Below are 22,053 nucleotides of genomic sequence, written 5' to 3'. Positions count from 1 at the left end.
ACTGAGTAAGTTTTGGCTCTCTTTTTTCATAATTTCTTCCTTTTCCTTTAGCTTCTGTCTATCTGTGTTTTATTGACTATGCAAAGGCATTTGACTGTGTGAATTAAAATAAACTATGGTTAACACTGAGAAGACTGGGAATCCCAGAACACTTAATTAAGCTTATAAAGTCTATAACTATAATTATAAAGTCTATAACTACACCAAGAAGCTGTTCCCTGGATGGAACAAAGGAACATTGCCTCATTTAAAACAGGAAATGTATGTGTGATGGTTGTTTCTTTCCTCCATACCTATTCAATATGTATAATGTGCAAACAACTTGTGAAGGTGGACTCCATGAAGAAGAGTGTGGAGGAAGATGCTTCAACAACCTGCATTATGAAGATGATACAACCTTGCTTGCTGAAAGTAATGAAGACATGAAGTACTTGCTGCAGAAAATCAAAGACCACAGCCTTTAACATGAATTACATCTCAACATCAAGAAAACAAAAATCCTTATTATTGGGCCAATAGCCAACATCATGATAGATGGAGAAAGTATTGAAACTGTCAACGATTCAACTTGGATTCACAATTGACATTATCTTCTTGGTACTAGCAATCAGGAGATAATGAGGCATATTACTTTGGTTAAGGTCACTGTCAGAGACTTCTCCAAAATACTGAAGAGCAATGATGTCAGTTTGAAGACAAAGGTGCACTTAATTCAGATCATGGTCTTTTAAATCACTTGTATGCATCTGAGAGCTGGACAATGAACAGGAATGACAGAAGAAGAATTTATGCCTTTGAGTTGCAATGTTGGTAAAAAGTACCAAATATCCCATGGACTGCCAAAAGAATGAAAAAGTATGTCTTGGAAAAGGTGCAGCCAGCCAGAGTGCTCCTTGGAGACAAGGATGGCAAAGGTTTGTCTTTAATATTTTGTTGTGTGTGCCATGGAGTTGGAACCAACTCATACCTCACTCTCTAGTGGGTTTTCAGTGGCAGTAAATCCCAAAAGAGGAGGCTGTTTATTAATCATTCCTCCTCAGAGTAGCTAGCTGGTGGATTCTGGGTGCCTTGGAATTGCAGTACAGATTCTTACTACTAGAGGACATGCTGCTAAGAGAGGTTATTCCTTAGAAAGGAGTATCATGCTTGGAAAAGTGTTGGGTGGGTCAAAGAAAGGAAGAGTTCCAGTAATATAGATTGACATGGTGACTGCAGCAATGGGTTCAAGTGTATCAGAGATGTGGAGGACGGCACAAGATACATCAGGATTCAGTCCTGTTGATTTGATAGCATCTAATAAAAACATTTAAAAGTAAGTTCCAGAGTCTCCTCTGACATCCACTTTAGTCTCCTCTTTCCTGTCTTTTTAATGGCCTTTCTTCATGTATGATGTCTTTGATGTTATACCACAACTTGACTTGTCTTTGGTCCAATGCATCAAATTTATTCTTGAGATGATTATTAAATTCATTTAGGCTAAATGCAAAGTTGCATTTTGGCTCCCAAGAACTCATTCCAATTTTATGTTGCTTCAATTTTAATTTGCATAAGAGCATCTAATCATCCATTCCACAGACAGCCACTGGCCTTCTCTACTGACACTGAGCTTTTCCCTTACCTTTTTCCACAGATGTAGTCAATTTGACTCCTGATAAAAGAACAAGAAAAAAAAAATAAAAAATAAAACAAAAAAAAAATTTGACTCCTGATGTTCTATCAAGCGTGTGTGCTGTTGTTAGGTATTGCTGAGTTTGCCAATCTTGTGCCATTCTTGTCACTCTGCCCTGTGCTTACTCTCATTGTTACAGTCACTGTATAAATCCATTTGCTGAGGGTCTTCCTCTTTTTTTTGTTGACTCTCTATTTTCCCCAGCATGATGTCTTTTTTCCAAGTAGTGGCTCCTCCTGACAACAAGCCCAAAGTATGTGACCTGAAGCTTCACCATCTTCTAAAGAGAATCCTAGTTGCACTTTCTTCTTTTGGCAGTCCATGTGTATTCGATACCCTAACACCAAGGTGTAGATTCTTCTTTGGTCTTCCTTATTCACTGCTCAACTTTCAAATGCCTAGGAAGCAAATGGAAATACCGTGCTTGGGTCAGTAATACCTTAGTCCTTAAACTGAAATACGTGTTTGTTAGCACTTTAAGGAGGTTCTTTACAGATGCAGTACAGTCTTTTGATTTCTTGACTGTTGCTCCCCTTGGTATTGAATGTACACAGTCCATTATGTAATAATAATTTTTTAAAGAAATGTGTTTTCAATGACTAAATCATTGAGATATAAAATTCTATCATGCTTCATTTCTTGTACCGAGACAAAGCTAACTCTCCAGTGGGTTTTTAGAGGCTGTAAATCTTATGAAAGGAGAATGCTCATCCTTTTCCTGCTGAGAAGTGGGTAGATTTGAACTGAGGGCTTTTGGGATGGCCCATGGACCATGTGATTGTCTGATTAAAAAGGCCCAATACTAGACTATTTCAGTTTAGTAATTCTTACAATATCAATCTTTATGCATATTATTTCACTTTTCAATCTTTATGCATATGATTTCATTTTTTATGACTTCCAGTAGGTTCATACTTTGTACATTCCATATTCCAGTTATTAATGGATGTTTTCAATTAATCACTACTCTTCATTAAGGACTATTTCTTCTAATTCTGAGTTTTGCCACATCAGCAAAGGAAGGTTCTTCTTTTGATGGAAGTTTTAGTCCATCTTTTTCACTACTCTGAGGAGGCAGCTCTTTTAGTTTGGTACTTTTGAGTGTTTTCCAGCCTGAAGGGTTCCTTTTTATGCATGGTGGTACAATAAATTAAGAAATAATTCCATTTTGTGAATCTAGATTCTCTGTCTGGGATCTCTGGTGACCGAGGGAGTATGGAGTTGTGCAAAACCAGTTAATCCATGGCCAGTCTCCTCCTTTGTGATTTACAGCATCAGAAAACTATGAGTTTGACTTGATGGCACGAAACAACACAAACTTCTTTATCTATGCTTAAGACCTCATTCAAGAATGAGTTATTTATTGTATTAAGGGAGATAAATTTAGGGTGAGATACAAGTATCATCTTGTGGTTGTTGTTATGTGCCTTCGAGTTGGCTGTGATTCATAACAACCCTATGTATAACAACTCTGAACCCTCCCTATCCTGAGCCAGTCTCATTGTCTTCAACAGACCCTATCCCACTTCTTCAGTTGCTGAGTCAATCCTTCTTATCTTGGGTCTTCCTCTCCTGAGCTGTCCCTCCACCCTTCCAAGCATGATGTTCTTCTCCAAGGACTGGTCTCTCCTAGCCACTTTACGAGAAGTTAGTACCAAAGACACATCCTTTAATTCTCTTTGGGATGTGGTTTATAGCTCTGAGGTCCTCTATTAAGGATTGCTCCTAGGAAGTGCCATATTTGCTCACTTGGGATACTGCATCTAACCTGACAACCTCAGCCTACAGGTTCCTGGAACACCAGTCTGTGAGCACTTGCCTTAGCCTACACCAGCCACAATCACATACATCATTTCCCTGACAGTTTTTTATTTCTGTAAGACCTTTCTGTGAACTATAAAACCCAAAGACAAAGTTGGGAGTGGGAGGACTATATCTTCCATATCAGAAAAGCTGAAGTGATACAGTAGTTTGGACATTTGGGACATCATTATTGTTGTTATTAGTACTAACTCACAGTTGACCTTCCAGTGGGCTTTTACAGGCTGTAAATTGCATGAGAAGAGACTACTCATCTTTCTTCCTTAGAGCAGCTGGCAAATTTGAGCCAAGCGCCTTTTGGTTGGCACTGCAACTCCTTACCACTAGGCTACCAGAACTCCTACCTCTACCTCATAAGAGCTGTTATCATGTGTTGCCAAGTTATCTACAACTCACAGCAACCCTATGAACAATGGCTCTGAACCTTGCCTTATCTTGAGTCAGCCTCACTGTCTCTGACACATTTAACCTCACTGCCATAGTCACTGTGCTGCTGACCTTCTATCTTTCCAAGTATGATGTCCTTCTCCATGGACTAGCCCTTAATGACAACATGCCCAAAGTATGTGAGTTGGAGTTCTAAAATCTTAACCTCCACGGAGCAACATGATTTTGCCACTCCAAGACACAATTGTTTGTTCTCTTGGCTGTCCATAATATGTTCAACACTCCTCCAGTACCATGTTCCAAAGGCATCGATTGTTCTTCTGTCATCCTCAGTCACTGTCTAGCTACCAGATACATAGCAAGTAACTGAGAAGACCATGGCTTGGATCAGGTGCCTCTTAGTGTTTAGTCTAACATGGCTGAACTCTGGAGAGGTCCCTGACAGCAGATTTTCCCAGTGCAACTTAGCTTCTGATTTCCTAACTTCTGGTGCCAAGATTGTAGATCTAAGCAAGATGAAGTTATTAACAACTTTAATCTTTTTTCCATGTATCATGATGCTGCCTACAGGTCTAGTAGTGAGGATTTTTATTTTGTTGATGTTGAGATGCAATCAAGTCATTGTAAAAGAAATTATCCCTACAAACACTATTATCAATTTTCTGCTGCTATCCACAGTGGGTTCATGAATTATTATTTAAGAAGTAGGTGAGCAGTCCTGTTTCTAAGTCTATCTTATACTGGAATCTCCACTGAAACTTGTCTACTATGGGTAACTCTGCTAGTATCTGAAATATTAGTAGCAACATGCAAACCACTATAGTATGTCAAACTGGCAGACAAGTGCACATGCTAGAGGGGGAAAATACTTGGCATTCCCTACCTGGACCTTCTCAGTCACACAATGCCTCAGAGGTGGCCTTGAAGCCACAGAAGTCCACTCAATCCACCAAGAGGAGTTAACACCTCTGGGGTGTTAACCTCAAACACAAAGGAGCAGGCCTGATGAGTAAATGCCCTTGACCTAGTGGTCTAGTCCTTCAGGAGTTCAAGTCAGATGAACATTTTGGATACCCTAGCAGCAATCTCAGTAATACATATGTATTTGGTTTTTCTTGTCCCTTTTATCTTCCTGGGGCTACCTCCCCATCAGTCATTGTCACTATCCCTAAATTCAGTTCCGTGTTTGGTTGGTCAGGCTGAGCTTGATACTGGTAGGTCTGTAGTCTTCTGATGGAGCCAGTCCTTAAATCATCTGGATACAAAACTTCTGCAAACCCACTCTCTCACTGCACCATGATTTCCTCCTTGAACTACAGATTAAGCCTTCCATGACTCAGCCAAGAACCTATCATGGTTCCTCACTGCTCTGATAACACTAAAAATGTCTGTGACAAGGTCTCTCATCTTCCAACTGTCAGTCTCCTGGCTGTACCCTCAACTTGATTCAGTGACCTCAGGGTCAAAATGGCTCCTGGGCAGCTTGTTGCTATCAAAACTCCCTCCAGGCCTCATTCAGTTCATTTTCTCCTTAGAATCTTCCTTCCTGCTGGTTGATAAAATGCCAACATTTTATAGACTCTAAATCCAAAGGAGCTTCCCCTCTCAACACTCTGCTAGGAAAGATTCTAGCTATTACATGCTTCATTCAAATAGAACTTACTCTAGCTTTCCTCTTTTTATCTTATCAATTTTTTTGGCCATATCTTACTTAATTTTTAATATATTTTAATTTTAAAAAATCATTAACAGTACACTTTGGTCTGAAATGGTCCCTCTGCTAAAATGCCAGGGGCTTGCTGTAATTTTGACTTTAAAACCAAAACCTCGAATGTTTAATAAATAAAAACTAAAAGTAGTTACCATTCTACTCCAAACCAGCTTGCCTATCTGAAGAGGAAGATGCCAGAGAAAGGCAGCTAGGTATTGGACCTCTGGCTACAGGCGTAGCTGGCAGAGAAATAACAAAAAGAAAGACCATTTACAGTCTCTACTTTTGGCAGAGGTAGGTCTTATCAATTTTTGAAATAGCCTTGGAAGTAGAATATAGCTATACTCTCCAGTTTACAGATGAGGAAACTGAGTCACATAAAGGTTGGACCTGAGGACATGTACCTGAGAAGTGAAGCCGACCTTCAAAATCACCTAAGCAGTAAAGAAACAGAGTACTGGACAGTCTAGGGACTGGCAGGCAAACTAGAGGTCAGACAACAGTGTAGTCTTGACTAAGGAACAGTGTATTGAAATCTACACATAGGAATCACTGATGCTACCATTATCCTAATCCCTGGTCTTTTTGCCCTGGCCCAGCTGCTTTGAGCCCACTCAGCTGTTCTCTGTCTGGGTGACCTAGACCTCAAGACTCAAGGCATCAGGTGTGGAAATATCCTTGATGAGCCTGGTGAGGATGTGGATAGAGATGCAGGAGGGTATATGCCTCTTCTGCAGATAATCAATGTCCACTGCACTTCATACTGACATGCCTGACATCCTAGGTGTCCTCCCTTCTCCTGAAGACCACTGCATTTCATAACAGCATGCCTAGCATCTTAGGTGTCCTCCCTTCACCTGCAGACCTTGTTTTATTCCTCTTCATACTTGTCACTGAGTTCTCATTAGGTAGGAGTGAGCTAGTTGTGTCTGAGGGAACATTTTCTTTATATTGACATCCATTCTGCTTCATAGGCTCTCACCTCAGTGGATGCTTGTTAAGTGTGAAGAGATTGGGGGGAAAGTAGAGTGATGGTACTTACTGGCCCTCAGGTTTTGTGGCATTAAGCCAGAGTTTTGAACCAGTTCTTATCAGTCCAGTCATGACTGATGAAGTGAAACTGGGACAGAGTAGAATTTGCAAAACGTGGTGCCTGGAATGATAAGCATAAGGGGGAAATGCAAGCTGATGCCTTGCTTGATCTCTCTCATAGATAGTAAGGACAGTACACCCATTGCATAGCAACCAAATCTCTTAGCTGAAAGAGTTAGAGGCAATGGTTCCCGGTTCAGACAGTGGCTGACTTAGCTACTTTGAATGTGTCATTCATCATAGTCCTGCCTATCTCCTATATTATGCTCCTGAAAGGATTCATTATGACTCTTTTGTGTCTCCCATTCTAAGGCTTTAACATATAATTCCCCTCCCTTTTTTATTGTTACACCATATTTGGCAAATTCTAGTTGGTCTTGGTTTAACTTCAATGTCAGTTCATGACTGAACTACTTTATACTGGTTTGGAGGCCTTTTGGGCTTATGATATTATTTAAATATTATCAAGTTTGTTAGATAACAATCTAAATTTCTGACTTTTTGATTAAAAATGGAAAACCTGGAACCAAGTCCTGCATGACTTTTGGCACACTTACCACCTAGCAGCCCTCGCAGCTTTCTTAATAAGAACTCTGGTCTACCCTGGACCCAATCTCCCTGGCATTCTCCACTCCCACTGGCTACTCACATTCATCATGTTGAATATCTCATTATTGCCAAGAGACAACACTTGCAGCTTGACCAGTGCATCTAGGGAGTCAATTTTGGAAATGCGGTTGTTGAACAAGCTCAGGTCCTCCAGGTTCACCAATGTGTCCAGTCCCTCGATGGTCTCAATATTGTTGAAGGAAAGATCTAGGAGGTTGAAACAATCAGCTTAGGGGAGAACTGTACTCAGAGGAAGACCACTAGGCCTCTTTGTGCTTGGTGAGCTCTCAGCCCATACTACTGGGCCAGGGTTGGACTCACTGTCTGGTGTCTGGTGAGTTTTAAGGAGCCGCGTATGGCTTCTTTCCCATGGCTCCACTCTCAACACTTTCTTCAGTTCTGCTTGAGAACTCCAGCTGATTCACAGTTATGGTACCAGCAATGGGGTTTATTCGGGAAAGAAGTTGGAGAGTGTGGAAGGCAAAGAATATTACCAAATACAAGTCCAGGTTTTAGCCCAAGTTCCAAGGCATAATCCCTCAATTAGTCAAGGAGCCAGTTTCAGTTCAGCAGTCAAATCCAAATCATCCAGCAAGGTCTGCCTCACAGCAGTTGTAAATCACCTTCTCCTTTAAGTATCCAGCAAGAACAACCAAAACCTTTAACTGTAGCCTTTATCTCAGATCTTCTCTGCTTACAACCTGCCACAGTTTCTCCACAGCAATGCCACAGTCTCTCCACCACCAGGGTCTCACTCTCACTAAGTCTCAATCCAGTCTCCCTCAAGTCTTGCTGCTGTAAGTCTTGCTCCCAAGTGTGGGAAGCACTCTTTGTTTTATCATAGTTTCACAGCTGTTGATGATTTGCAAGACCATGCTGATTTGCAAGACCAAATATCTGCAGTTAAGGTACCTGGAGACCAAAAGCATTTAACTGTAATGGCTAAAAAAATCTGACTTTTAGGCTAACATCACACCTAGCCTCAGCATGGGGCAGGGCAAAGTTTAGATTTGTTGTTTATAGGGTCATGATGAGTTGTAGTCAATTCAATGGCATCTAACAATAACAATATGACTGGTAGATTAATAATTTTGTAGATGAGAAACTCAAGACTCAAAAGAGAAAGGTGAAATGAATTGTGTAAAATCAGTTCATATTAGCAGCGTTGGAATTTGAACTGGGGACCACCATATGCCAGCCTGCATATTTCCTCTCCTACTGGGGTTCTAGGGTTTCTCCTTTTGTGGCTTTCCACCTTCCACCCTCAAAATTACTGGAGTGCAGTAAATATCTAATATAACAAGGAGGAAACGCCTTGTAATATTTGCCGAATACTGTGGTGCAAATACTTCATGCTCAGTTAATGTAAAGCTCCTTCTTTTACATCCCAATTGCAAAAGTTCAAAGACCTATGTCAAGTTGGATTTTTGGGAGTCTAAGCAAGCAGCTTCAGTATCCCAGCTCTATGGCAGCTGGCTGTGTCTGGAAGTCTGGGAGCTGTATTGAATCATCACAGAACCCCTAGATTCCAGTCACTCAGCTCTTCATGACTTGGAGTTGCTACATTACTAGTCTTGCTCCTGAAACAGCTCCTGTGGAGGGTAATGTGACCTCTGATACCTGGTATGTCTTTTCCCTACTTCCTTACCTCGTATCAGGGAGTGCTGGGGTCATGCTACTTTTGGGAGTGTGAATAATCATTGCTGAGACATCTGGGAACAGGGCCAACTTACTCTCTGGGTAGGGAGCTCCAGCCAGAGGAAAGATCAGCTTTTGTCATAGAGAAAAAAAATGCATTTTTCTAGGTGTGTAGGCTAACAAGGGCTCTCAGCAGACATATAGCACTGATTTTATATCAGAGAGACCACTGAGGCTACCAGCTCTTACTGAAAATAATGGAGTCAGATAGCCTATGGATGGCAGACCTTCTTAAGGGACACACAGCTCATGACTGGGGCTGATTCAAAACTTACATTGACAATAATCCCAGGTGTTACAAACCACATCTCAGCATATTTCCCTGACATTAAGACTATGATGGAATTATGGGGTGTTGAATTCCACACTTAATTGTCCTACAATTATTTGGTTTCAGTTATAATGGAAGATCATTATATAGCTTCCACATTATGTACATGTATCTGAGGGGACATAGTTTGATGTGTGACACTAAGTAAAGCCTGTGTACAGATTTGAAGCATCAACACAGATGCTGCTGATAGCAGTCAGCAAATTTTAAGTGTAGTGCCTTTGTGTACCCCTGTAATCAGACAGCAGCCCAACAGGACAGAAGAAATGTAGGTCCTGGGCCAGAAAGGTTTGAATTTAAGTTCTAGCACTGCTACTTCCTGGCTGCATAGCTTTGGGCAAGTGAGTTGGCTTCTTTGTTCCTGTAGAATAGGATTGTAATTGTAGTTGTTAAGTGTCATTGGGTTTAGTACTAGTCATAGAGACCCCATGCCCAACACATCTGCAACCAGTCCTATACTACACTATCCTTATCATTATTGACATATTTTAGTCCATTGCCATAGACATTCAAATCAATCCATCAATTCCTTTGCTGACACACCACCTTTTCAAGCATGTTCCTTTCCAAGGAACAGTCTTTCCCAACATGTCCACAAAATGTGAGATGAAGCTTCACCATCTTCGCCTCCAAGGTACATGATGGTTGCACTTTCTCCAAGACATATCTGTTCTTTTGGCAGTCCATAGGTTATTCAGCATTCTTCTTCAACACCACAACTCAAAGGCATTGATTCTCCTCCTGTCATCCTTATTCACTGTTCACCTCTCAGATACAAAGCAGGTGAGTGGGAAGACTGGCTTGAATCAGGTCTTTAAGCCGACATTATTGTTCATCAAGGCTTTGGAGTGGTTCCTTACAGCAGACTTCCCCAATGCTATACATATCCTGATCTCCTGGATGCTACCAAGGTTGCTGACTGTAGATCCAAGTAAGACGACATTGCCTACAATTTCAACCTTCTCTTCATCTATCATGATGTTGCATATTTGCCCAGTGGAGAGGATTTTCATTTTCTTGGTACTGAGATATAATCCATATTGAATGCAACATTTGTGGAAAGAATCACTGGAGGAGATCAATATCAGCAGCCAAAACAAGGCCAGGTGTTAGCTGTGGAACAGACCATCAATTACTCGTGCTGTAGTTCAAATTGCAGTTGAAGAAAATTGAAGCAAGTCTACAAGAGCAAAAATATGACCTTGAGTTTTTCCTATTTGAATTTAAAAATCATCTCAATAGTGAGAGAAGATCTTCACCCTGAAACCCACAGCGTCCCTTTTCAGCAGGAAGTAGCTAAGAGAATACGCCGTCCCCTTTTCCTTATGACTCAGGGTGAAGTCTCTCTCAGGGAGGAGTGATAGGGAATGGCAAAGGATACACTGACAAAGAAGATTAATCAGAACTGGCTTTGACAAGCACTGTGGCATTTGGACAAGAACAAACTGGGAGGAGGGTAGAGAGAATAGTGCAACAATGAATGAGTGGAAGCCCAAAATCTCTGTAAATGTTTATGAAAATTAATAAAATATAATTATAGAAAAAAAAAATAAAAATCATCTCAAGAACAGGTTAGAAACACCGAACACTAAGGATCGAAGACAAGATGAATTGTGGGTTGATATCAAAGATATCATTCATGAAGACAGCAAAATGTCATTACAAAGACCAAAATGGATGTCAGAAGAGACTCTGAAAACTGCACTAGTGTTGAGAAACCAAAACAAAGGGAAGAGATACTGAAGTAAAAGAGATGAGCAGAAGATCTCAAAGGGCAGCTCAAGAAGACAAAGCCATGTCTTATAATGGAATGTGCAAAGTGCTGGAGTTGGAGAATTTAAAAAAAGGAAAGAATTTATTTGGCATTTCTCATACTGAAAGAACTGAAAAACAAATTGAAACTTCAAGATGCAATACTGAGAGATACTATGGGGGAAATCTTGAATGATCCAAAAAGGATCAGAATAAGATAAAGGTAGGCAAGGATGCCCACTATTTCCACTTCTATTTCAATACTGTATTATAAATTCTAGTTAGGTCCATAAGGTAAAAGAAGGAAATAAGAGGCAATCAAATTGGCAGAGAGGTGTTGAAATTGTCACTGTAGACAATATGATAGTATAGATATAGAGTCCAAAGACTCAATAAAATCCTGTTAGACCTAGTAGACCAATTTAGTAGCATGGTAGGATATAACATTAACATACAAAAATATGTTGGATTTCTATACAGCAACAAGAAAGCATGTAAAAGGAAAGTAGAAAAACAATCCTTTACAAAACTTACCACAAGATGAAATATTTATTAATAAGCCTAACAAGAGAAACAAAAGACCATATAAGGACAATTACAATTTCCTCCTGTATGATTTACTGCCTCTGAAAACACACAGAAGGGTCATTGTGGGTCGGTTCTGACTTGATGGTACACACACACACTACAATAAACAATAAGATATTGAACTAAATGGAAGAATATTCCCTGTTCGCGGATAAGAAGATTCAACATTGTGAAAATGATAATCTTACCTAAAACAATCTACAGGTTCAATGCAATCCCAATTTCTTCAAGGATATAGAAAAAGCAATTTCCAGTTTCATGTGAAAAGGAAAGAGACCTAAAATAAGCAAAGCTCTTCTGAAAAACAAAAATGAAGTAGGAGGCATCTCACTCCCATAACTCAAAACCTACTACACCGCTGTAGTAATAAAAACAGTATGGTATTGGTACAGTAACAAAAACACAGACCAATGGAATAGAATCAAGAACCAAGAAGTCAATACATCAACCTATGGTCAACAGGTATTTTACATGGTAACAAAACCCATTAAATGGGGAAACAATTCAGAACTCTTGTCCACGCCACAACTCAAAGGCTTCTTCTGTTATCCTCCTTCTGTTATCCTTATTCGATGTTCAGCTCTTAGGTGGATACCTCATATTTTTCATATGCTATTAGATGCATAGCTAATTTTTTAAAAATATGATGTTGGATTCTACTAGCCAGAATTTTGTTAAGGACTTCTGCATTTATACTCATGAGAGATACTAGTATGTTATTTTTCTTTCTTGGTAGTATCCTTGCTTGGTTTTGGTATTAGAGTTAGGCTTGATTCATAGAATTACTCTGGGAGTACTCCTCATTTATCTATTTTTAAAAAGAATTTGAGTAGAATTGGTGATAGATCTTCTCTGGATATTTGGTAGAATTCAGCCATGAAGCCATCTGGTCCAGGACTTTTTTTGTGGGGGAAGTTGTTTTATGATCTGCTCAATTTCTTCTTCTGTGGTAAATCTGTTCAAGTGCTCTATATCTGTCCATGTCAATCTGTGTAGGACATGAGTTTCAAGGAATTTTCCCATTTCTTCTAGGTGTTCAAATTTTTCAGAGCATAGCTTTTAATAATATTCAGATATTACCAATTTAATTTCATCTAGTTCTGTTGTGATGTCACCTCTATAATTTATTTTTTTTATTAAAGAAGCACCATTTTTTATTTAGCTTTCTGACTTTGTGCTTGTGCCTTCAGTATTTTCACAATTTTCTGTTCCCCAATAAGGAATGCATGCTTGATCCTGTCACGGACACACTTAGCAAACACGGAACCACCATAAGCTCTGCTGATACTTTTTGTTGTTGTTTTTGACAACCTTATGAGACCTTTAGGTCTCACAGCACAAACCCCTCTTAGTTGGCCCAAGCACACACCACATGTAGATTTTGGTGCTTTTCCAACATTCTTGGTATACAGGTAAACAATTCTGTTACCAGGGGCTCAGGACAGCCTAGTTTTGTTAGAGGCTGTGTTGTAGGACAGCCTATGACAGTAGGTCAGACACTGGAACATTTTGAATGCCTCTACACAGCATCTCTGGAAGAGAAAGAAACCCCTATAATTTCTTAATAGAGTTATTTGTTTCTTATTTTCCCCCCTTATTTTGTTAAGTTTGCCAATGGCTTGTCAATTTTATTGACTACTTAAAAACAACCCAGCTCCTGGTCTCGCTGATGGATTAAATTGTTTTTCTGCTTTCTATCTCATTGATTTCAGCTTTTGTAATTATAATTTCCTTTCTTCTAAAGGCTGTGGGGTTAGATTGTTGTTCTTTTTCTATTTGGGAGAGATGTTGAGTTAGATCATTAATTTTGCTTCTTCCTTTTTTCCCTTCTCTTTTTTTGTGTTCTTTCTTCCCCCCCCCCTTTTGTTGTGTACCATTAAATCAGCTCTGATTAACACAGGAGGAAATTAAACCTCCTTCTCCAGTAGAGCATCTGGCGGATTCGAACCAAATGCCTTCGGGATTGCAGTGCTCTTTCTTCCTTTTTTTTTTCTTTCTTCCTTTTTAATGTGTGTACTTATTGCTATGAACTGCCCCTGGGGACTGCCTTAGCTTTATCCCAGAGATTTTGATACATTGTATTTTCATTTTTGTTTGTTTCAAGGAACTTTTTAATGTCATTATTGATTGCTTCTATAACACAAGCATGTTCTAGCAAGTGTTTGAAAAGATTGGCTTGAACCAGGTGCACCTTACTCTTTAAGCTGATATCATTGCACTTCTTTGGAGAACTCTCTATTCTAACCTGAGTGGTGTCCTCTTAAAAGAGAAAGCACACAAAACATATATGAGATATCATCTCACCCTGGTAAGAATAAAAAATTTAACAGAACAGCAAGCAACAAATGCTGACAAAGTTGTGGAGGAACTGGAACCCTTATTCACGGTTGGTGGAAGTGTAAAATGGTGCAACCACAGTGGAAGGCACTGTGGCACTTTCTCAAAAAGTTACAAACAGAGATACTATTTGACCCAGAAATTCCACTACTGGGAATTTACCCTAAAGAGATCATAACTGCCACCCAAGCAGATATATGCACACCCGTGTTTATCGTGACTTTGTTCACAATAGCAATAAAATGGAAACAACCTAAGTGCCCCTCAACAAATGAATGGATAGGGAAGCCGTGGTATATTCACACAATGGAATACTACACTGCACTGAAAAACAAGGAACTCATGCAATATTATTCAAAATGAGTGACCCCAGAGGACATTATGCTGAATGAAATATCTCAGTCACAAAAGGACAAATACTGCATAGTGTCACTGTTGTAAGGCAGGACTGTCATCAGTGTTGGGGGGAGACTGAGAAAGATGGGATGGATGGTGTATTGAAACAGATGAGGGAGAAAACGGTTTAAAAGGGATATCTGGTTAGGTATTATTGTCATGGCAGGAGTTCAGAATGAAGGCTACTTAGTGGAGAGGACTTGGGGGTAGGGATTGTATTACAATGAAAGAATTTTTCTTTTACTTTTCAAAAAGAAGAGCAAATTTGGGGGAGGGTGGGGTGGGCAGGGAGAAAAGTGCAACAATGAATGAATGGAAATCCTCAGTCTCTGTAAACTTTCATTAAAATGAATAATAATTAAAAAAAGAGAACGCACAATTTGGTTAGTGGAGGGAGGGAGTAAAGAAAATAGGAAAGATCTGATGGGGACCTGAAAAGTTAAGAGTAATACTGGGCATAGTCCAATGGTGATTCATTTATAAAACATAATGAATGAGAATGATTGTATGAAACACAATGTGAATGAAGAATAGTGTGAAACAATATAGATACGAACTTTGTAAGCAAACCAACATAAAATAATTTTTTACAAAACATATAGAGGGAAAAGTCTCCTATGAATAAATCATTGAACATAATTTTTTTTTTTAGAAAGAGATAAACAGAGACATATGAGGAAGATTGGGCATATGAAGATGCATCTGCAAGCCAGGGAATTACTAAGATTACCAGAACTGAGGGAGATAGAATAGAAAAAGGTCTTAGAGCCTTTAGAAAGTGTGTGGGTCTACTGGAAAACAAACAAACCAAAACCAAACCAAAATTCCCTCAATTTGGACTTCCAGTCTCTAGATCTGTGGGAGAATAAATTTCTATCTAGTTTTGTTATAGCAGGCCTAGTATATTAAGTCAGTGTAAATAACTCTTAGATTCATCTTCTTCTCTCTGTTTTGTTCCTACCTGCTCCTCATCATAATTAAGAGTGCCTCCTATTAGGACCAGAAGATGGTAGCACATATTCAAATCCTATTGTGCCATTTGCAGTGAAGCAAAGAACTCTCAAATATGGTCTTAGTATACTCCTCTTCTCAACGGAGATGATGCTATAAAAGTTTAGAAGTCTTCCATAAAAAAAATGTATAGACCCATGCTTAGCAAAAAAGTAAAGGATTGTTCATATAAACAATTATGATGGTCATTTAATAGATGGTGCCCACAGTCAACTGTCAATCTGAGTTTAGGTTAAATATTGTTATTGTTGAGTCAGAATAGACTCATTGTTGACCCTCCAGTGGGTTTTTCAGAGGCAATAAATCACTTAGGATGAGACTGCCCATCTTCCTCCTCCAGAGCAGCTTGCAGATTTGAAAAGTCTGCTTTCAGGTTAGCAGCAATGTTCCTTACCACTAGGCCACCAGATCTCCTTTTAGGTTAAATAGAAGGAGTAAAGGGTTGCTCCTCTCTTTCTTTCCCAAGGAGGTTGAACAAATGGGAGCAGACTATTTTTTTTTCTGGCATGCCCAAGCACACCTCTGTTTTGCCCATCTCAGATCCTAGTTTTTAACAATTCATGGAGTTCTTGTTTCTAGTAGATAGGAGCTTCTAGGACACCTGGTTCATTGTGGGTTGGCAGCAGGGTCATGCATGAGTATTATCTCCTGGGGAGGAAAAAGTCTTGACAGGGTACCATCAAAGATTTGGGCAGACATACAGACAGGATCTTACCTAGCCAGACCAGCTGTGTGAGATTCTCCAGGCCTTCAATCCGTTCAATGATGTTATTGTCCAGCTGCAGCTTCTTCAAGTTCTCAAACTGCCAAAGGCTGTCTATCCGGAGGATGTCTGAGATAATTGGAGGAGACAGCATGGTTGGTCATAAAATTGGGTTTGGAGTTTGTGGTAATGTATGGAAGGACTGAAATGGATATTAACCATACAAAAGGTCCATGAGCCCTGCTGTTTTGTGGTATGCAGGTTCCCAGGAATTGTGGAGCAGGCACTAAGGAACCCTGTACCCCATCATAGTGGGATGGTGGTGATTGGTATTGCAGCCCAGACCCACAACCTATCCAATCCACTGGGGCAATGATGAGAGTCTATTGTTGGTAGGAGAGTCAACAAACTTGCTCTGCCTGTTTAAAGGGGAATTTGACAGTGTGTATTAAAATATTTAATGTCTGTGCTCTTTGGCTCTGGAAATTATCTACTTGGAACATGTCTGCAAAGGTACAATTATCTATATTCCTAAATAGACACAGGGATGTTAAAGGCAGAAAACTAGGGAGGAAGGAAAATATCCTTATGTAAGGAATAGAGAAAGTCTTCCACATAATACATTGAGAAAGAGAAGATTTGGTGTTGGTTAAGCATCTGGATCTAGTCATGTTTAAAGACCAACTTCCCCAATTAAAGAAGTCAGTTCATTTCCTTTCTTATTTGTTGTTGCTGTGTGCCATCAAGTCAAGTACAACTCATGGGACACTATGAACAACAAATCTGATCCCCTATCTTGTGCCATCCTCATTATTTCTGACATGCTCAAGTTCATTGCTGCAGTCAAACCATTATTCTAATATATGCACCAACCACTATGAGTTGTGGTTTATCCATATATGAGCCAACAGCACATAACAATATCAATAACAAAAGAATAAATTCTCCAGAAAAATCAGAACAGATTCATAGCTGACCCTATAGCAGGGGTGTTTTTTTTTTTGAGGCTGTAAATCACACCAGGAATGTGATACAATGAAAATGATAAGATATTGCTGAAAGATATTGCAATATTTAGAAGGATACTCATGTTCATGATTATTGTTGTTGCTTATGTGCCATTAAGATACCTGTGACTACATTCACTCTAAACCCTACCCTCTTCTGAGCCAAACTCATCATCTCTGACAGACCTAATCCCATTTCTCCAGTCACTGAGTCAACTCATCTCATCCTGGGTCTTCCTCTCCTGGGCTGCCCTCTACCTTTCCAAACATGATGTAACTCTCCAAGGACTAGTCACTCCTGGCCACCTGCCCAAAGTATGTGAGACAGAGCTTCAAAATCTTTGCCTCCAGGGAGCAGCTTCGTTTCACCCTCTCCAGGACAGACCTGACCTGTTTGTTCTCCTAGCTGTCCAAGTTATATTCAACACTCGTCTTCAGCACTACAATTCAAAGCACATCAATCTTTCTTCTATCATTCTTAGTCACTGTCCAGCTCTCTGATGCACAGCAAGTAATTGCAAAAACCATGGCCTGGATCAGGGGCACCTTAGTCTCCAGACTGACACTGTTGCTCTTCAGTACTCTAGAGAAGTCCTTGAAAAGATATTTTCCCCAATGCAATTTATCTTTTGATTTCCTGGCTGTTGATGCGAAGAATGTTGATTGTGGAGCCAAACAACCTGAAGTGAACAATCTCAATGTCTTCTCCATTCATCATGAAGCTACTGATTGACCCAGTGAAGATGTCAATACTACTCAAAGTCATTTATAGATTAATTAGGATTGCCCTGGCAAAAATTCCACCACTTTTTTTCTTTTAAGGAATAGAAAGCCAATCCTCAAATACATGTGGAATTATAAAGGACTCTGGAAAGCCAAAATAATCTTGAAAAAGAAGAACAAAATTAGATGACTCACACTGTTTGATCTTAAAAAAATTACAAGAATGTTGTTGTTGTTGTTGTTATGTGCCGTCGAGTCGCCTGCGACTCATAGCAACCCTATGTACAACAGCCCTAAACTCCGCTCTGTCCTGTGCCAATCGCACTGTCTCTGACACTCCCATCCCAATTATCCCAGTCACTGAATCAATCCACCTTATAGAGGGCCTTCTGCTATTACAAGAATAGCAGTATAGACCAATGGAATAAACTTTGAGAGTTCAGACAAATGAATACATCTATGATCAACTGATTTTCAACATGAGTGCCAGGCTATTCAATGGAGAAAGAATGCTTTCTTAACTGCTGTAGCTTCGTGTATAACATGTAAAAGAATGAAATTGGACCCCCTGCCTCACACCACATGCATAAGTAACTAAGAATGGATCAATGATCTAAATATTATATCTAAGATCATAAAAGGGAGCTCTGGTGGCCTAATGCCAAGAAGCTGGGTTGCAATCCCAAGGGTACATGGTTCTGTGGTCGAGGTCGTCAGCTGTTCTGCAGGAGAAGGATGGGCAATCTTCTCCCATGCAATTAACTGCCTCTGAAAACCTGCTGGAGGAGGGTCAACTATGGGTACTCAACAACAACAAGTTCATGAAACTCTAAGAAGAAAATTAAAAGATAAATCTATAGGACATTATGTTTAACAAAAGATTCTTAAACATGACAGTAAAGGCACAGGAAGCTAAAGAAAAAAATGGATGAAGTGGACTTCATAAAAATTAAACCTTTGTAAAAATAATATATTTTATGGCATTATGATTATCATAAGAGTTTGGAATGAGGGTAGCAGAGTGGAGTATACTCAGGGTGAAGGTGGGAGGGTGCAGGGGGATTGTATACCAATGAAGGAGTTTTTCTTTTGCTTTTAAAGAAGAGCGAACTGGGGGTGGGGGCAGTGGGCGGAAAGAAAAGTGCAACAATGAATGAAAGGAAATCCACAATCTCTGTAAATATTAATTGAAATTAATAATAATAAAAAGGAAACCTTTGGCTATGAAAAAATATTCTCATAAAAGGGGGGAAATTAACCTACAGACTGGGATAAAAGATTTGAAAATCACACATCTGATAAAAGTTTAATGTCTATAATAGATAAGGAACTCTTACAAGGAAACACCAAAAAGACAACTCACTTTTTAAAAAATAGGATTTTTTTAACAAAATGCTGGATTTTGTTAGTTGTAATTGTTGTTAGGTGCTGTCAAATGAACTGCAACTCACTACAACCTTATGAACAAAATATCTGAACCCTGCCTTTTACTGTGCCACCCTCACAATCTCCAACACACTTGAGCCTACTGTTACAGTTATTGTGTCAACCCATCTCCTTGAGGGTCTTCCTCTTTTATGATTATGCAAATCAAAACTATAATAAGATACCATCTCATCCTCATTGAAATTCAAAACAAACTCAAATCATTGGTGTGGAGTGGTAACTGAATCATATCTGACCCTCTCTTGAGTTTCCCAGACTTCAAACCAGATAGAAACATGGCATAACTCCCTACAGACTACACCATGCTTGTTACCTCACCCTCATTTGTTGATGGGTTCACTGAGTCAATTATGACTCACAGGGACCATATAAACAAAGGATTTGAACTCTGTCCTATTCTGTGCTATCACCATCATCTCTGCTACACTTGAGCTCATTGTTCAGTGACTGTGTCACCCTCACTAGGATGGCTATTATCAGAAAAACAGAAAACAAATGTTGGTGAAAATGAAGAGAAACTGGAACCCTTGCTTATCAGTGCTGGTAGGAATGTTAAATGATACTCCCATTGTGGAAAGCAAGTTGGTAGTTGGTCAACAAGTTAAACATAGAATTACCACTAAACTGAAAATCTAATTCATTGCTGTTGACTGAGTTGTGACTAATGGTAGCAGTGTAGGACAGAGAAGAACTGTCTCATAAGGATTTTCAATTTGTAATAATTATCTTGCAGAGTGGTTGGTGAGAATGGTGAAAAAACAGATTTAGCATTCTCTAGGAAAAGCATATTAGAGACATCACAAATACCCCAGAATCAAGAAGGCAGATGATATATGTTGATAAGGAGAGATTTTGAACAGTTACGAATGAAAGTACAAATAATAGAAGAATCCAAAGAAGCCACAAATAAAGGGAATAACTTAGAGGTAGAAAACCAGAAAAAAAATATTAATGAAGAGTTATTTGAACAGCTATGGAAGAAGGTGCAAGTGATGGATGAAAAATGGAAACTACCAAGAAAGCAAATGCTCCAAAGACATGGAGCCAGAAGAAATACAGTGATGAGGAGGAACTTGCACAAATACAGAAGAAAGGGCAAAAAAGGAAGAAAAACTTGAAATCATAGATAAGGAGGTACAAGAACTTAAAAAATAATCTCAAGATAGAGAGGGTACCAACACAGTACTAGAAATAACTGAAGGGCACAAAAATGCAATCCAGAACACTTAAGACTGAAATGGCAGAAGTGTCGTGTGCCTGCCAGCCACCCATGTAGGAGATGACACTTGGTAGATGGCTCGCACCCGCCAGCCACCCATACGGAAGATGGCACATGCCCGCCAGTCGCACATGTGGGAGATGGCGTGCGCCTGCTGGCCGCCTGCGCTGAGAGATGGTGTACAACAGTGGGCTGCCTGTGCATGAGATGATGAAGCGCGCCTGCCGGTTGCCCACGTGAGAGATGATGTATGCCGGCCTGCCGCCAGCACTGGGGGATGGCGCGCACCCACCCCCACCAGCTGCCTGCGCATGAGATGACACATGCCCTCCGGCCACCCGCATGGGAGATGATGCACGGGAGATGGCGAGCACCCGCCAGTCGCCCGAGCTGGGGGGGGTGCGCGCCCGCCGGCCGCCTGCACAGAAGATAGGGCGTGCGTCCCACCGCCTGTTGGGGGGGGACGTGCACCCTGCCACCTACAGGTTTCGGTTTCCTTGGAAAACCAGAGACGATCACCTATACAACGAATTGTTGAAAGTCACTGTGAGTTGTCTGCTTGATGACACTTAACAGTGGCGCATGTCCAAGAGGACCGACATCCTAAATGCACCACATATTTTGATCTGTTGAATGCTTCTGCCAAAAGCTGTTTAGACCTGGGGGGAGCCTGTTCATAATTCTCAGGTTCCCTTTGCCATTTATAAAGGGGGAGGGCAGTGACACCTACTTCAAATTATAGTATGACCACTTATGGGGGGGTAAGTGGTGGTGCTGGAATTGGAGACTCTATCCTTGGTCACACAGTCCTTGGTCAGGTGAGGGGACCAGACTGGGGTGGGGGCAGTTAGAGGGGGAGTGTACCAGCCAGTCCATTGGGGGTGTTGCCCTGCTTGGGGCGGGCTGTCTTCGGCCCTCAGCTCAGGGCGAGCCGTCATGGCCCTCAGCGTGAGCTCCTCAGTCTCCAGATTGTGCCATCTGACCCCTGGGTAGGAAAAAAAATGCCTAGGGTATCCAGAAAATTTTATCTAGGCTACTTTCTGCCACCCTCTCCCCCAGTAAACCTGAAAGCAACACCCCCAAAACCCCTCTATTTGCAACTCACAAGTTTGTTCTCTCTAGGTTTGCTCCCTTTCCTATAGGTAACCTTACCATTGAGTTTTACTTCAGACCTGACCCTGAACCCAGTGCCAGTGACAAAAAGGAAATACAGCTGCCAGCTAAAGAAGCAAAGGAGGACGGAGCCTCTGGGTTCATCCAGCCATCCCCATTGGACCCACCTGGGAAAACACTTTGCAGTCCAGAGGGGAGCAAATGACAGGAAAATATCTTCTAACAGAGCAAGAAGGCAAGCAGCCTTAACCCAAGATCACCAGTAAGGTAATAAAGTGTCCTCCCTTTCCCCCTTCACATCAACGCCCCTGTTCAGCCTGAAGAAGCCAGAGAGTCGGCATCCAGTTCCCAAATCAATAAGACAGTTGATTTAATTACCATTGGAAAATGCTTGTCATTTTCCTGTAGCATCTGGTCCCCACTGGATCCTTTTCATTTCC

At 40.4% G+C, this 22,053-nt stretch overlaps 1 protein-coding gene and 1 pseudogene across 1 annotated transcript in view; both read right to left on the bottom strand.

Annotated features, from left to right (window-relative positions):
* LOC102852207 (leucine-rich repeat-containing protein 48-like) overlaps window positions 1-22,053 on the bottom strand; it is a 156,054-nt gene that overhangs the window by 121,131 nt on the left and 12,870 nt on the right. Inside the window, exons 2-3 of the mRNA XM_006901182.1 lie at window positions 16,118-16,234; window positions 7,330-7,496 (exon numbers count right to left, since the gene is read on the bottom strand). Coding sequence (XP_006901244.1) covers window positions 7,330-7,496; window positions 16,118-16,234 — 284 coding nt within the window. The remainder of the gene's footprint in view (window positions 1-7,329; window positions 7,497-16,117; window positions 16,235-22,053) is intronic.
* LOC102851806 lies at window positions 12,813-13,166 on the bottom strand (annotated as a pseudogene).

Source organism: Elephantulus edwardii, unplaced genomic scaffold (genome assembly GCF_000299155.1).
Source record: "Elephantulus edwardii isolate Elephantulus edwardi_28Jun2011 unplaced genomic scaffold, EleEdw1.0 scaffold00314, whole genome shotgun sequence".
Lineage (NCBI taxonomy): Eukaryota > Metazoa > Chordata > Mammalia > Macroscelidea > Macroscelididae > Elephantulus > Elephantulus edwardii.
The sequence above is the reverse complement of the archived record's forward strand: the minus strand, read 5'-3'. Positions and strand labels throughout refer to the sequence as shown.